This window comes from Pristiophorus japonicus, chromosome 2 (assembly GCF_044704955.1).
Source record: "Pristiophorus japonicus isolate sPriJap1 chromosome 2, sPriJap1.hap1, whole genome shotgun sequence".
Classification (NCBI taxonomy): Eukaryota; Metazoa; Chordata; class Chondrichthyes; family Pristiophoridae; genus Pristiophorus; species Pristiophorus japonicus.
In genome coordinates, this window is record NC_091978.1 from 366,169,856 (window position 1) to 366,183,964 (window position 14,109).

Consider the following 14,109-nt stretch of genomic DNA (forward strand, 5'->3'; position numbering starts at 1 on the left):
TTTGCTCATCGTTGTCAGTCCATCGCCTAAGTAACCATTTTTTGAAGCAATGTATGTTTCTCGTGCCCTCGCCTCTGAGTCTGAAGGTCAAGGGTTCCAGAGACTTGAGCACAAAAATCTAGGCTGACCCCTCATCCCCGGAATCAACCAAGTGAACCTTCTCTGAATTGCCTCCAAAACAAGTATATTCTTTTGTAAATATGGAAACCAAAACTGCACGCAGTAGTCCGGGCTGACACTCCCAGTGCAGTGCTGAGGGAGTGCCGCACTGTCGGAGGTGCCGTCTTTCGGATGAGATGTTAAACCGAGGCCCCGTCTGCTCTCTCAGGTGGACGTAAAAGATCCCATGGCACTATTTCGAAGAAGAGCAGGGGAGTTATCCCCGGTGTCCTGGCCAATATTTATTCCTCAATCAACATAACAAAAACAGATTAACTGGGTCATTATCACATTGCTGTTTGTGGGAGCTTGCTGTGCGCAAATTGGCTGCCGCGTTTCCTACATTACAACAGTGACTACACTCCAAAAAGTGCTTCCTTGGCTGTAAAGCGCTTTGGGACATCTGCTGGTTGTGAAAGGCGCCATATAAATGCTGATAATTGTGGAGGCCATCTCTCTGGCGAACCATTGCGTTTCCCTGGTGTGTATATAACACCGCTGGAGGGAAGCCCTTTACGTTCGAGAGCAAGCTCACCGCCTCGTATCGTCACGGCTCCACATACACCCTGCCCGCCTTCAACTCACAGCCTGCTTCAAATTGATAGCTACTGACATCTTAAGCTGTTACAAACCACACACATTTCAGAAGGAAATAAAGTGTGGGGGCATCAATACTAAAGTGTTGATGAGCAGTGAGAGAGAGATCACAGTCGGGCTTGTTAGGGACTGATGTGCAAAACAAACCCCTAGAGTGGCGGCTCAGTTTCAGCTAATGCTTCACCAGAACTGAGACTGCTCACGTCATTTGTCTTGTGCTGAAGGAGAGCAGAAGAGAACACGGAATCCTTGTTTTAATTCCTCCCCTTCTAAATGATTAAGACGTCGAGATCTTTCCCTATGACACCCAAACCACGAGTTAGCTTTTTTAATTGTACTCATGCCCCTCCGGCAGACCCAGGTCCAAACCGATTGAGAATTGCCCCGCGTGTATTTTGCCAAACTGGGGGGGCTCCACGTGAAGGAGCTGTCTTCTTCAGCAGGAGTGCTCGACAGTAAGAGAATATTCCCCCAGGAGCGACCGAGGCTTAACTTGTTCATCGCTACCCCGTGAATGGGAAATCGAATAGCTGTATTTCAGGAGAGATCAATGGGTGTAGGGTTCATCCCGCTATACCTTGCTCAGCATTTCCCTTTGCGGTCAAACCGTGGTTGGCCGCGCGGAAGCTGATGTGCTTCAGATAATGCGCCCGGTGAGCGCTGATCAAGATGATGGACATAAGAACCGTAAGAAATAGGAGCAGGAGTCGGCCATACGGCCCCTCGAGCCTGCTCCGCCATTCAATGAGATCATGGCTGATCTGATCTTGGCTTCAACTCCGTGTGCATGAAACACAAAAGGTTAGCATGCAGGTACAGCAAGTAATCAGGAAGACAAACGGAATGTTGGTCTTTATTGCAAGGGGGATGGAGTATAAAAGTAGAGAGGTCCTGCTACAGTTATACAAGGTATTGGTGAGGCCACACCTGGAGTACTGCATACATTTTTAGTCTCCTTATTTAAGGAGGGATATACTTGCATTGGAGGCAGTTCAGAGAAGGTTCACGAGGTTGACTCCTGAGATGAAGGGGTTGTCTCATGAAGAAAGTTTGAACAGGTTGGGCCTATCCTCATTGGAGTTTGGAAGAATGAGAGGTGATCTTATTGAAATGTATAAAATTCTAAGGGGGCTCGACAGGGTAGATGCAGAGAGGATGTTTCCTCTCGTGGGGGAATCTAGAACTAGGGGGCATAGTTTCAGAATAAGGGGTTTGCCCATTTAGAACTGAGATGAGGAGGAATTTCTTCTCTGAGGGTTGTAAATCTATGGAATTCTCTGCCCCAGAGAGCTGTGGAGGCTGGGCCATTGAATATATTTAATGTGAGATAGACAGATTTTTGAACGATAAGGGAGTCAAGGGTTATGGGGAGCAGGCGGGGAAGTGGAGCTGAGTCCATGATCTTATTAAATGGCTGAGCAGGCTCGAGAGTCCAAATGTCCGACTCCTGTTCCTATTTCTTATGTATCTCCACTTCCCTACCCGCTCCCCACAACCCTTGACTCCCTTATCATTCAAGAATCTGTCTATCTCTGCCTTAAATATATTCAATGACCCAGCCTCCACAGCTCTCTGGGGCAGAGAATTCCAAAGATTCACGACCCTCTGAGAGAAGAAATTCCTCCTCATCTCCGTTTTAAATGGGCGGCCCCTCATTCTAAAACTACGCCCCCGAGTTCTAGATTCTCCCAACGCGGGGAAACATCCTCTCTGTTGATGACGAAGCAGGCGCTGTTTTATTGGTAACATAAATGGGAGATAAGAACGTCAGCCTTGCACGAGAGTGTGTGTCGCTGGCCTCCCCTGCCTTGACTTGCGCATCTGAATTCTCGGCAGTGTGCTTCACTTAAATCCCAGCGATCTCAATATGTTTCCAATTTGTGGGAATTCGCGGGTGAATTTTGTAGTGGTTTGACTTTTTATCTGGGTACGCAAAAGATAGTGTTTGCCTTGTCATGGCAGAGATGCAGGAGGTCTTGGATCTTGGTGCATTTGTGAGGCTCAAAGCTGAGCCCAGACAAGAACCGGACCACCAAGAATCTGCCGGGTTGTTCCTCTGCACATCACGATTCCATCTCGCTCTGAATGCCTTCTGACACCTGTAAGACACAATCCGACTGCGTACGCCTATAGCAACTAAAGACAGCTGTACTATCGTCGGGTACTAATTCTGAGAATGTCCCAGCGTTTGGGGCCCCCTAGGGGGAGATACTTGGGGCACCCACGGTGGCGCTAACGACTTTTCGCCGGAGCGCGGCACCGCTAACGACTCCCGCTGAATTCCGCGGGCGGCGGTAACCGGTAGCGCCCCGCTCCGCTGACAAAGATGCGGTGTCACCGTGCACAGCGGCCCATTTCCGCCCTGGAGCGAAAATTTGGTAGTCCCGCCCCTCCCCCCACTGAAGCTGTGCCGGGCGATGTCAGCGGCAGCTTTCACGGGGCGCGTACCGGGACCGTGGGCGAAATTTAAAGGGGAGGTGGGGAACTGAAAAACAAATCGGCCAACTGGTTGGGACCTTCTTCGTGTTGGATCGCGGGGTCCGTGCCACGATCTTGTAGCCTGGCACTCCGCTTGTGTGGCGGGCTGATGCCGCGTGGCACCTTGCTCCCTGGGGATACTGAGGGAGTGCCGCACTGTCGGAGGCGCCATCGTTCAGGTGAGACGTCAGACCGAGGCCCCGTCTGCTCTCTCTGGTGGCGTAAAAGATCCCACGGCACTATTTCGAAGGAAAGCAGGGAGCTATCCCCGGGGACCAATATTTATCACTCAACCAACATCATTAAAAAAAACAGATGATCTGGGTCATTATCGCATTGCTGTGCGTGGGAGCTTGCTGTGCGCAAAAGGGCTGCCGCGTTTCCTACATTGCAACAGTGACTACACACCAAAAGTACTTCATTGGCTGCAAAGGGCTTTGAGACGTCCGGTGGTCGTGAAAGGCGCTATATAAATCCAAGTCTTTCTTTCTGATGCACTCTCCGTGTCTTCACACAGATTTTGTGGACGGAAACACTCACCACATGGCCCTGCTGATCTCCGTCACCGTATGCAGCATTGTCCTCGCTCTCCTCATCATCTTCTGCTACTTCAGGTCAGTCCCGCGTAGACAGCGATGCTCGATTATAACGCGGTGAATACCAATCGCGCGTTTCAGTTTCTGTATTCGTGGTAGTTTTCTCTCTCTTCCCTTCTTGTTCTCCTGCCCAGGTATCCTAACTCCCGTTCGCCCATCACCCCCCATCGCCTCCCCCCGCTGTTCGCTGACCTACGGAAGTGCCTCGTTTTTAAAATTCTCACCCTTGTTTTCAAATCCCTCCATGGCTTCGCCCCTCTTCACTATCTCTGTAACCTCCTCCAGCCCCCCAACCCGCCGAGATCTCTGCGCCCCTCCAATTCTAGCCTCTTGCATATTCCCAATTTCCATTGGCGGCCATTCCTTCAGCTGTCTGGGCCCCAAGCTCTGGAACTCCCTGCCTAAATCTCTCCGCCTCTCACTCTTTCTCTCCTCCTTTTAAGACACTCCTTAGAATGTACCTCTTTGATCAAACCTTTGTCTTTTGACGCACCTGTGAAGCACCTTGGGGCATTTTACTACATTAAAGGCGCTATATAAATGCAAGTGTTGTTAACGTCGCCTGTCTGTCTGCCCTTGCCTCAGCTCCTCTGCTGCTGAAACCCTCATCCTTTGTTACCTCTAAACTTGACTATTCCAACGCACTCCTGGCCGGCCTTCCACATTCTACCCTACATAAACTAGAGGTGATCCAAAACTCAGCTGCCCCGTGTCCTAACTCACACCAAGTCCCGCTCACCCATCACCCCCTGTGCTCACTGACCTACATTGGCTCCCGGTTAAGCAACGCCTCGATTTCAAAATTCTCATCCTTGTATTCCACTCCCTCCATTGCCTCACCCCTCCCTATCTCTGTAACTCCTCCAGCCTCACAACCTCCCCCCCCCCCCCCCACCGAGATGTCTGCGCCCCTCTAATTCTGCCTCTTGAGCATCCCTGATTATAATCGCTCAACCATTGCTGGCTGTGCCTTCTGTTGCCTAGGCCCCAAGCTCTGGAACTCTCTCTCTAAACCTCTCCATCTCTCTACCTCTCTTACCTCCTTCACTACGCTCCTTAAAACCGACCTCTTTGTCACCTGCCCTAATTTCTCCTTATTATGGCTCGCTGTCAAATCTTGCTTGATAACGCTGCTGTGAAGCACCTTGGAACATTTTACTACGTTAACGGTGCTATATAAATACAAGTGTTGTTTTTAAATACTATCTAACACTTCTGAGGATTGGAGGCACCTCTGCATTCAAAGGGGACAATTGTGCACCTAACTAGCAAAAATATATTTCCTGCCAATTTGCAGCACAGTGGAACACAAGATCACAATACTGAATGAAGAAGGGCATTTGGCCCGTCTGAATTGATCCATCAAGAGCAACCCAGTACTCTGCACCCCGACAGTCCGCAGCTCCGATACCCCACCCTCCGACTCCTCCGACACTGCGCACCACCCCACGATGTCCCCCTCCCGACACTACGCACCCCCTGACTCCCCCCCACCAACACTACACCCCCCCGACACTACACAGACCCCAATTCCCCCCTGCCCCCGACTTCCCCCCCCCCGACAAGACCCCCCCCAACTTTCCCCTCCCCCCCCGAAACTACACCCCCCCCCGACACTACGCACCCCCTGACTCCCCCCCACCAACACTACACCCCCCCCGACACTACACAGACCCCAATTCCCCCCTGCCCCCTGACTCCCCCCCCGACACGACCCCCCCCCAACTTTCCCCTCCCCCCCGAAACTACACTCCCCCCCCGACACTACACACCCCCTGACACTATACACACCCCAATTACCCCTTCCCCCCGACTCCCCCCCGACACTGCACACCCCCCCCTCGACTTCCACCCCCCCCAACACTACGCACCCCCCCGACTCCCCGCCCCCCGACATGACGCACCCCCAACTCTCCACAACCCCCCCAAAACTACACCCCCTGACTCCCCCCGACACAACGCATCCCTCGACTCCCCACTCCCACCCACAACCCCCTGACACTATGCCCTCCCCCCCCCCCCCCGATGCCCCCCATCCGACATTATGCACACACCCCGACGCCCCTCCCCTCAACACTACGCACCCCCCCCGACTCCGCCACCACCCCCCCCCCCCCGACTGCCCCCACCCCCCATCCGGATACTCTGGCTGCTGTACACCATTTTACATCTCGCCGCGGAAACACCATCGCAGCGACTGGCAGCAAACCGTGAGCATCCCTCTACGCCGCCCCCTTTCTGTGGCCCCCTGTAATCAAAAGGCTAAAGGTGCACTGGCGGGGGACACTTGTGTTTGCGGCCTTTCATAACTTCCTGCCGCCGAGCCCAACGTTTCTTGAAGCTGGTGTGATTTGGTGGCGTGCTTGTACGTGTCCCATTTACAAGGCTGGAAATCCTGCCCCTCCTATCCACAATCCCACCCCCCCCTCCCCCCGAAATTATTTGCTCGCGTTTAAAAGGCGTTTAAAAAGCTTAACAGGTCGTGAGTGAATCAGACGCAGTGGCTGTTCATCAATAGGCTTACTGTCTTCACCTCAGAAAAAAGCCACACGTCAATCTGAGATTTAGTCAGCAAAACATACACCCACGGAGAGATCAAGCGACTGGATTCAAGCTAATCATCAAAGTCAACGTGGTCTCTTTCCTTGAAATAGGGTCGCTGTGTTCTCAAAGCTTCAAGAAGGCGGCACTTTGATGAAAGAAAATAACCTACGAGAAAAGGCCAGAGGACAGTAAACAGGCACTGTTGATAGAACGGCTGCCCCTTATCAAAGCCCTTTGATGATCAGCCGTGGCTCAGTGCCTCTGAGTCAGCAGGTTGTGGGTTCAAGCTCCACTCCAGGGACTTGAGCGCACAAATCTAGGCTGACACTCCCAGTGCAGTGCTGAGGGAGTGCTGCACTGTCGGAGGTGCCGTCTTTCGGATGAGACGTTAAACCGAGGCCCTGTCTGCTCTCTCAGATGGGTGTAAAAGATCCCACGGCCACTATTTTGAAGAAGAACAGGGGAGCTGTCCCCTGGTGTCCTGGGGCCAATATTTATCCTTCAATCAACATCACTAAAACAGATTATCTGGTCGTTATCACATTGCTGTGTGTGAGAGCTTGCTGTGCGCAAATTGGCTGCCGCATTTCCCACGTTACAACAGTGACTACATTTCCAAAAGTGCTTCATCGGCTGTAAAGCGCTTTGGGACGTCCGGTGGCCGTGAAAGGCGCTATAGAAATGTAAGTCTGTCTCTGATGAGGGTGCATTTTTTCTGAAGGTATAAAAGACAAGAGGAAAGACCAAGGTACAACATGGGCATTGAACAAGAGGAGACCTTTATTCCACCGGGAGAATCGCTGAAGGATCTCATCGAGCAATCACAGAGCTCGGGCAGTGGTTCCGGGCTCCCCCTACTGGTGAGCAACTCGCACTTCACCATTCACACCTTCAAACTGGGCCTCCCGACCCTGCAGTTCCTCACAGCAATCACTGTCTTCTGTGCATCCAAACCTGCTCCAGACTCCTGAGTCCAATTTACTTCCCCCCCTCTAAATGTTTTGTGCTTAGTGTCAGGGTGCCCCTCTGAGACCTGAGCACGTAATAAGAACATAAGAAATAGGAGCAGGAGTAGGCCATACAGCTCCGCCATTCAATAAGATCATGGCTGATCTGATCATGGACCCAGCTCCACTTCCCTGCCCGCTCCCCAAAACCCCTTATCCCCTTATCAATTAAGAAACTGTCTATTTCTGTCTTAAATTTATTCAATGTCCCGGCTTCCACAGCTCTCTGAGGCAGCAAATTCCACAGATTTACAACCCTCTGAGAGAAGAAATTTCTCCTCATCTCAGTTTTAAATGGGCAGCCTCTTATTCTAAAATTATGCCCTCTAGTTCTAATCTCCCCCATCAGTGGAAACATCCTCTCTGCATCCACCTTGTCAAGCCCCCTCATAATCTTATACGTTTCGATAAGAACGCCTCTCATTCTTCTGAATTCCAATGAGTAGAGGCCCAACCTACTCAACCTTTCCTCATAAGTCAAACCCCTCATCCCCTGAATCAACCGAGTGAACCTTCTCTGAACTGCCTCCACAGCAAGCATATCCTTTCGTAAATATGGAAACTAAAACTGTATGCAGTAATTCGGGCTGACGCTCCCAGTGCAGTGCAGAGGGAGCGCCGCACTGTCAGAGGTGCCATCTCTCGGATGAGATGTTAAACCGAGGCCCCGTCTGCCCTCTCAGGTGGACGTACAAAGATCCCTATTTGGAAGAAGAGCAGGGGAGTTCTCCCTGGTGTCCTGGGCCAATATTTATCCCTCAACCAACATCACTAAAAGCATGATCTGGTCACTGTCACATTTCTGTTTGTGGGAGCTTGCTGTGCGCAAATGTGCTGCCGCGTTTCCTGTACTACCACGGTGACTACACTCCAAAAGTACTTCATTGGCTGTAAAGCACTTTGGAACGCCTTGCGGTCGTGAAAGGCGTTATATAAATGCTAGTTCTTTTTACTTTTTGCCTCAGCTCCAAACTCACGGCAACGGCGACCTTGGGGCTGCTGAAGCCAGTGACCCAGAACACAATCTGTAACAACGGGCGCGGCATGTGGAGGGGCGACAATTGGCGGGAGCCCCCCACATTATCACTGTGAGGCCCGGCGCCCAATTCTGGGAGAGCTTCGGGTCTTCTGATTTACTCGCGTGCTTCCTGCTTCTCGGAAACTGGCCATGACCCGGTTTATACCCTCTCTGCCTCACTCACTCACTCACTCACTCTCACACATTCACTCACACTCACTCACTCACTCACTCACTCACTCTCATACTCACTCACTCTCACACTCACGGACTCTCACACATTCACTCACTCACTCACTCACTCAGTCACTCACACATTCACTCACTCACCCTCACACTCATTCACTCATCCTCACACTCACTCATTCCCCTCAATCACTCCCACTCACTCTCACTCTCACTCCCCCTCACTCACTCACCCTCACTCACTCACCCTCACTCAAATCCCCCTCACTCATTCTCTCATTACCCCTCACTCAATCCCCTCACTTAATCCTCCTCACTCACTCACGCACCCTCACTCACACACACACTCACTCACTCCCCCTCACTCACTCTTACCCACTCATTCATCCACCCACTCACTCACTCAATCCTCACTGACTCACTCCCCTTCATTCACTCACTCTTTCACACAGTCACTCGCTCACTCGCACCCTTTTAGTCACTCACTCCCACACTCACTCACTCACCCCCACCCGACACACTCACTCCTCACTCACTCTCACACACACTCACTCCTCACACACTCACCCTCTCCCTCACTGACTCCTCCACTCTCACTCACCCCCCCACTCACTCTCACTCACTCACCACACTTACTCATTCACTCACCCCTTCACTCACTCACTCACTCACTCTTCACACACTTATTCACTCACTCCCCCTCACACTCATTCACACTCATTCACTCACTCACTCATTCCCACACTCACTCACTCCCCCTAACGTTCACTCACTCATTCACTCACTCACTTCTCACACACTCACTCACTCATTCAATCACTCACGCCTCACACACTCATTCACTCTCACACATTCACTCTCTCACCCTCACTCGCTCATTCCCCTCACTCTCACTCACACTCACACATTAACTCACTCAATCACTCACTCCTCACACACTCACTCACTCACTCCTCACACTCATTCACCCTCATTCACTCATTCCCCTCACTCACACACACTCACTCATGCACTCTTACTCACTCACACTCACACCCTCACTCTCATACTCACTCACTCACACTCATTCACTCACACTTACAATCATTCACTATCACACAATCACTCATTCCCCTCACTCACTCTCACTCCTCACTCACTCCTCATTCACTCCTCACTCGCACTCACACACATACTGCCTCACCCTCACTCACTCCCCCTCACTCACTTCCCCTCACTCACTTCCGCTCACTCACTCACTCGTGACACATACTCATTCACTCACGCCCCTCACTCACCTCACTCACTCACTCCTCCTCACTCATCTCACCCTCCCTTGCTCTCACACTCCTTCACTCACTCCCACTCACTCACTTACTCACTCACTCTCACTCACTCCCCCTCACTCACACTCCATCACTCACTCACTCCTTCACACTAACTCACTCTCTCACTCCTTCACTCACTCTCTCTCACTCCACTCACTCACTCAATCCCAGTCACACTCACTCACTCCTTCACTCTCCCCCTCACTCACTCCTTCGCTCACTCACTCACCCCCTCACTCTCACCCCCTCACTCACTCACCCCCCTCACTCACTCTCCCCCTCACTCACTCTCCCCTTACTTACTCACCCCCTCACTCCTTCACTCACCCCCTCACTCCTTCACTCACTCACTCTCCCCTTCACTCCTTCACTCACTCCCTCGCTCACTCACTTGCTCCCCTCACTCACTCTCACATTCACTCACTCCCTCGCTCACTTGCTCCCCTCACTCACTCTCACACTCACTCACTTCCACTCACACACTCACACTCACTCCCCCTCACTCACACTGACACTGACACTCACTCACTCCCACTCACTCACTCACTTTCTCACTCACTTTCTCACTCACTCTCCCCCTCACTCCTTCACTCACTCACTCCCTCATTCCTCAATCCCCTCACTCCCTCACACTCACTCACTCACTCCCCTCACTCACGATCTCACTCACTCACCTCACTTACTTCATTCACTTCACTCACTACACACTCACTCACTCACTACAATCACTCACTACACACTCTCACTCACTTCACTCATTACACTCACTCACTCACCACCTACCATATTTTCTATCCTCCCCCTGCCCATGTGTTGGTGTGTCCCTTCCCCTCTCTCTGTTACACACACACGATTGTGCATCAATAGTATTTTGGAGTAGTGTGTTGAGGATTTGCTCTTGGTGCTCCCATCGACAGGTGCAAAGGACGATAGCGAAGCAGATTCAGATGGTGAAGCAGATTGGGAAAGGCCGGTACGGTGAAGTCTGGATGGGGAGATGGCGAGGAGAGAAAGTTGCCGTGAAAGTGTTCTTCACCATGGAAGAGGCAAGCTGGTTCAGGGAGACAGAAATCTATCAGACTGTGCTAATGAGGCACGAGAACATCCTTGGTGAGTCAACGCAACCTGACACTCAGCTAATGTCTTGACTGCTCCATTATAAGAACATAATTAGGAGCAGGGGTAGGCCATTCGGCCCCTCGAGCCTGCTCCGCCATGAGATCATGGCTGATCTTCGTCAACTCCACTTTCCTGCCCTATCCCCATATCCCTTGATTCCCTTAATATCCAAAAATCTATCGATCTCTGTCTTGAATATACTCAACGACTGAGCCTCCTTAGCCCTCTGGGGTAGAGAGTTCCAGAGATTCACCACCCTCTGAGTGAAGAAATTTCTCCTCATCTCAGTCCTAAATGGCCGAGCCCTTATCCTGAGACTGTGACCCCTGGTTCTAGACTCCCCAGCCCGGGGGAAACATCCTCCCTGCATCTACCCTGTCAAGCCCTGTAAGAATTTTGTCTGTTTAACTGAGATCACCTCTCATTCTTTAAAACTCTAGCGAATAACAGCCTGGTATGCCCACTCTCTCCTCATAGGACAATCCCCCCCCATCCCAGGAATCAGTCGGGTCAACCTTCGTTGCACTCCTTCGGTAAGGTGACCATTGGGCGTTGTACTAGAAAGATTTCACGCTGGAACCGTTACTCAGTCTGGGCCATCAGAAGAGAGATGGGTGAATGAAAGGGAAAATTGGGAGAGATAAAATGCAGAAAGAGGAGTTTATATGGAGTAGTTCAGGAGAAACTGTTTCCAGTGGCGGGAGGCTCGGTAACCAGAGGACACAGAGTTAAGATAATTGGCAAAAGAACCAGAGGGAGAGATGAGGAGACTTTTTTTTAACTCAGTGTAGTGTATTTGCTTCATGGGTTGTCTGCTTAAGAATTCATAGTGACACATTTTCTGTAAAGAACTACGTTGTTTATTAACAAAGGTTTAACAATCAAACTGGACCCTACCGGTTCATCCATCAGGCTCACAACTGCATACCTCATTGTGGATGACCAAGACCCAACTGGTTGGGGTTTTATTGAGTCTTGTGAACATCACACGACCGGCTAAGCCAATCACAATGCAACATCTGAACAAACAGGATAGTATTCAGGTACAGCAAGTGATCAGGAAGGCCAATGGAATTGGAATCTTGGCCTTTATTGCAAAAGGGATGGAGTATAAAAGCAGGGAAGTCTTGCTACAGCTGTACAGGGTATTGGTGAGGCCACACCTGGAATACTGCGTGCAGTTTTGGTTTCCATATTTATGAAAGGTATACTTGCTTTGGAGGCTGAATGGCCTTCTGTCCTGTACGATTCTACTACAAAGTGGCCTGCTAAAGGAATAGACCAAAGATGTTCACAGCACAGAAGCAGTCTATTCAGCCCATTGTCTCTCTGCTGGAGCTATCCCAAACTCATCGCCCCGTATCTTTTTCTGTTTATCTACTCTTCCCATTAAACATACAGGGGCCTCTGCCTTAACTGCTTCCTCCAACGTACACCCTGTAACAGCTCTGCATAAAAGTGCTTCATCTAACCCCTCTCCTCCCTCTCTTAGTGACATTAAATTGATGACTACCTCATCACCGATTCCACGAGCGAAATAATCCTTTTTTCACCCTGTTCGCTGCCCGCGATTAAATCTCGCGGGTTTCTCATCTCCGGCGGAAAATAGTCCGACAATATTATGTTTCTCCCGCCACCCGCCTCTAGCCCATTCCAGCAACAACTTGCATTTATATAGCGCCTTTAACGTAGTAAAACATCCCGAGGCACTTCACCAGAGTGTTATAAAACAAAATCTGACACCAAGTCGCATGGGGAGAAATTAGGACAGAGCTCGGTCAAAGAGGGAGGTTTTAAGAAGCATCTTGAAGTAGGAGAGAGATCTAGAGAGGGGGAGAGGTTTAGGGAGGGAGTTCCAGAGCTTAGGGCCCAAGCAACAGAAGGCACGGCCACCAGTGGTGGAGTGATTATAATCAGGGATGCTCAAGAGCCCAGACTTGAAGGAGCACAGACATCTCGGGGGAGTTTGTAGGGCTGGACGAGATTACTCAGATAGAGAGGGGCGAGGCCATGGAGAGATTTGAAAACAAAGATGAGAATATTAAATTCGAGGCATTGCTTAACCGGAAGCCAATGTAGGTCATCGAGCACAGGGGGTGATGGGTAAACGGGACTGGGTGCGAGTGAGGACACGGGGCAGCCAAGTTTTGGATGACTTCAAGTTTATGTAGGGTAGAACGTGGGAGGCTAGCCAGGAATGTGAATCTGAACTGAAGGCTTTGTATGGCAGTTAATTTCCCTTCTATAATGGGGCACTCTAATTGTGGCCTAACTATTTCCTGCTTCAAATTTCTCATTACCTTTTCACTCTGAACCCCGTTATATAAATCCCAGAATGGCGCAGATTACCCCAAGACATCGACTGCTCTGACCTCCATGTCGGCCATTACTGAAAGCTGGTGCATGTGTTATATCTGCTACAGCCACACTTTTAATCAGTGCATATATTTTCAAGAATGTTATTGTCATAGAATCACAGAAATTTACAGCACGGAAGGAGGCCATTTTGGCTCATCGTGTCCGCGCCGGCCGACAAAGAGCTATCCAGCCTCATCCCACTGTCCAGCTCTCGGTCCGTAGCCCTGTAGGTTACGGCACTTCAAGTGTACATCCAAGTACTTTTTAAATGTGGTGAGGGTTTCTGCCTCTACCACCCTTTCAGGCAGTGAGTTCCAGACCCCGACCACCCTCTGGGTGAAGATATTTTCCCTCAAATCCCCTCTAAACTTCCTACCAATAACTTTAAATCTACGCTCCCTGGTTGTTGACCCCTCTGCTAAGGTGGAATGGGTCCTTTCTATCCACTCTATCTAAGTCCCTCATAATTGTATACACCTTAATAAGGTCTCCCCTCAGCCTCCTCTATTCCAAAGAAAACAAACCCAGCCTATCCAATCTTTCTTCATAGCTAAAATTCTCCAGTCCAGGCAACATCCTCGTAAATCTCCTCTATACCCTCTCTCGTGCAATCACATCTTTCCTGTAATGCGACGACCAGAGCTGCACGCAGTACTCCAGCTGTGGCCTAACTAGTGGTTCGGCCAGAGAGGCCATAAAGAGCTGGTTTAAACAAGGCGATAGCTCAGATGTCGACTGAA

At 50.6% G+C, this 14,109-nt stretch overlaps 1 protein-coding gene across 3 annotated transcripts in view; it reads left to right on the top strand.

Moving 5' to 3' along the window:
* Nucleotides 1-14,109, top strand: part of bmpr1ba (bone morphogenetic protein receptor, type IBa) — a 193,034-nt gene that overhangs the window by 151,442 nt on the left and 27,483 nt on the right. For all 3 annotated transcript variants that reach the window (XM_070872861.1, XM_070872875.1, XM_070872868.1), the window contains 3 exons: nt 3,752-3,848; nt 7,096-7,234; nt 10,810-11,002. In XM_070872861.1, coding sequence (XP_070728962.1) covers nt 3,752-3,848; nt 7,096-7,234; nt 10,810-11,002 — 429 coding nt within the window. The remainder of the gene's footprint in view (nt 1-3,751; nt 3,849-7,095; nt 7,235-10,809; nt 11,003-14,109) is intronic.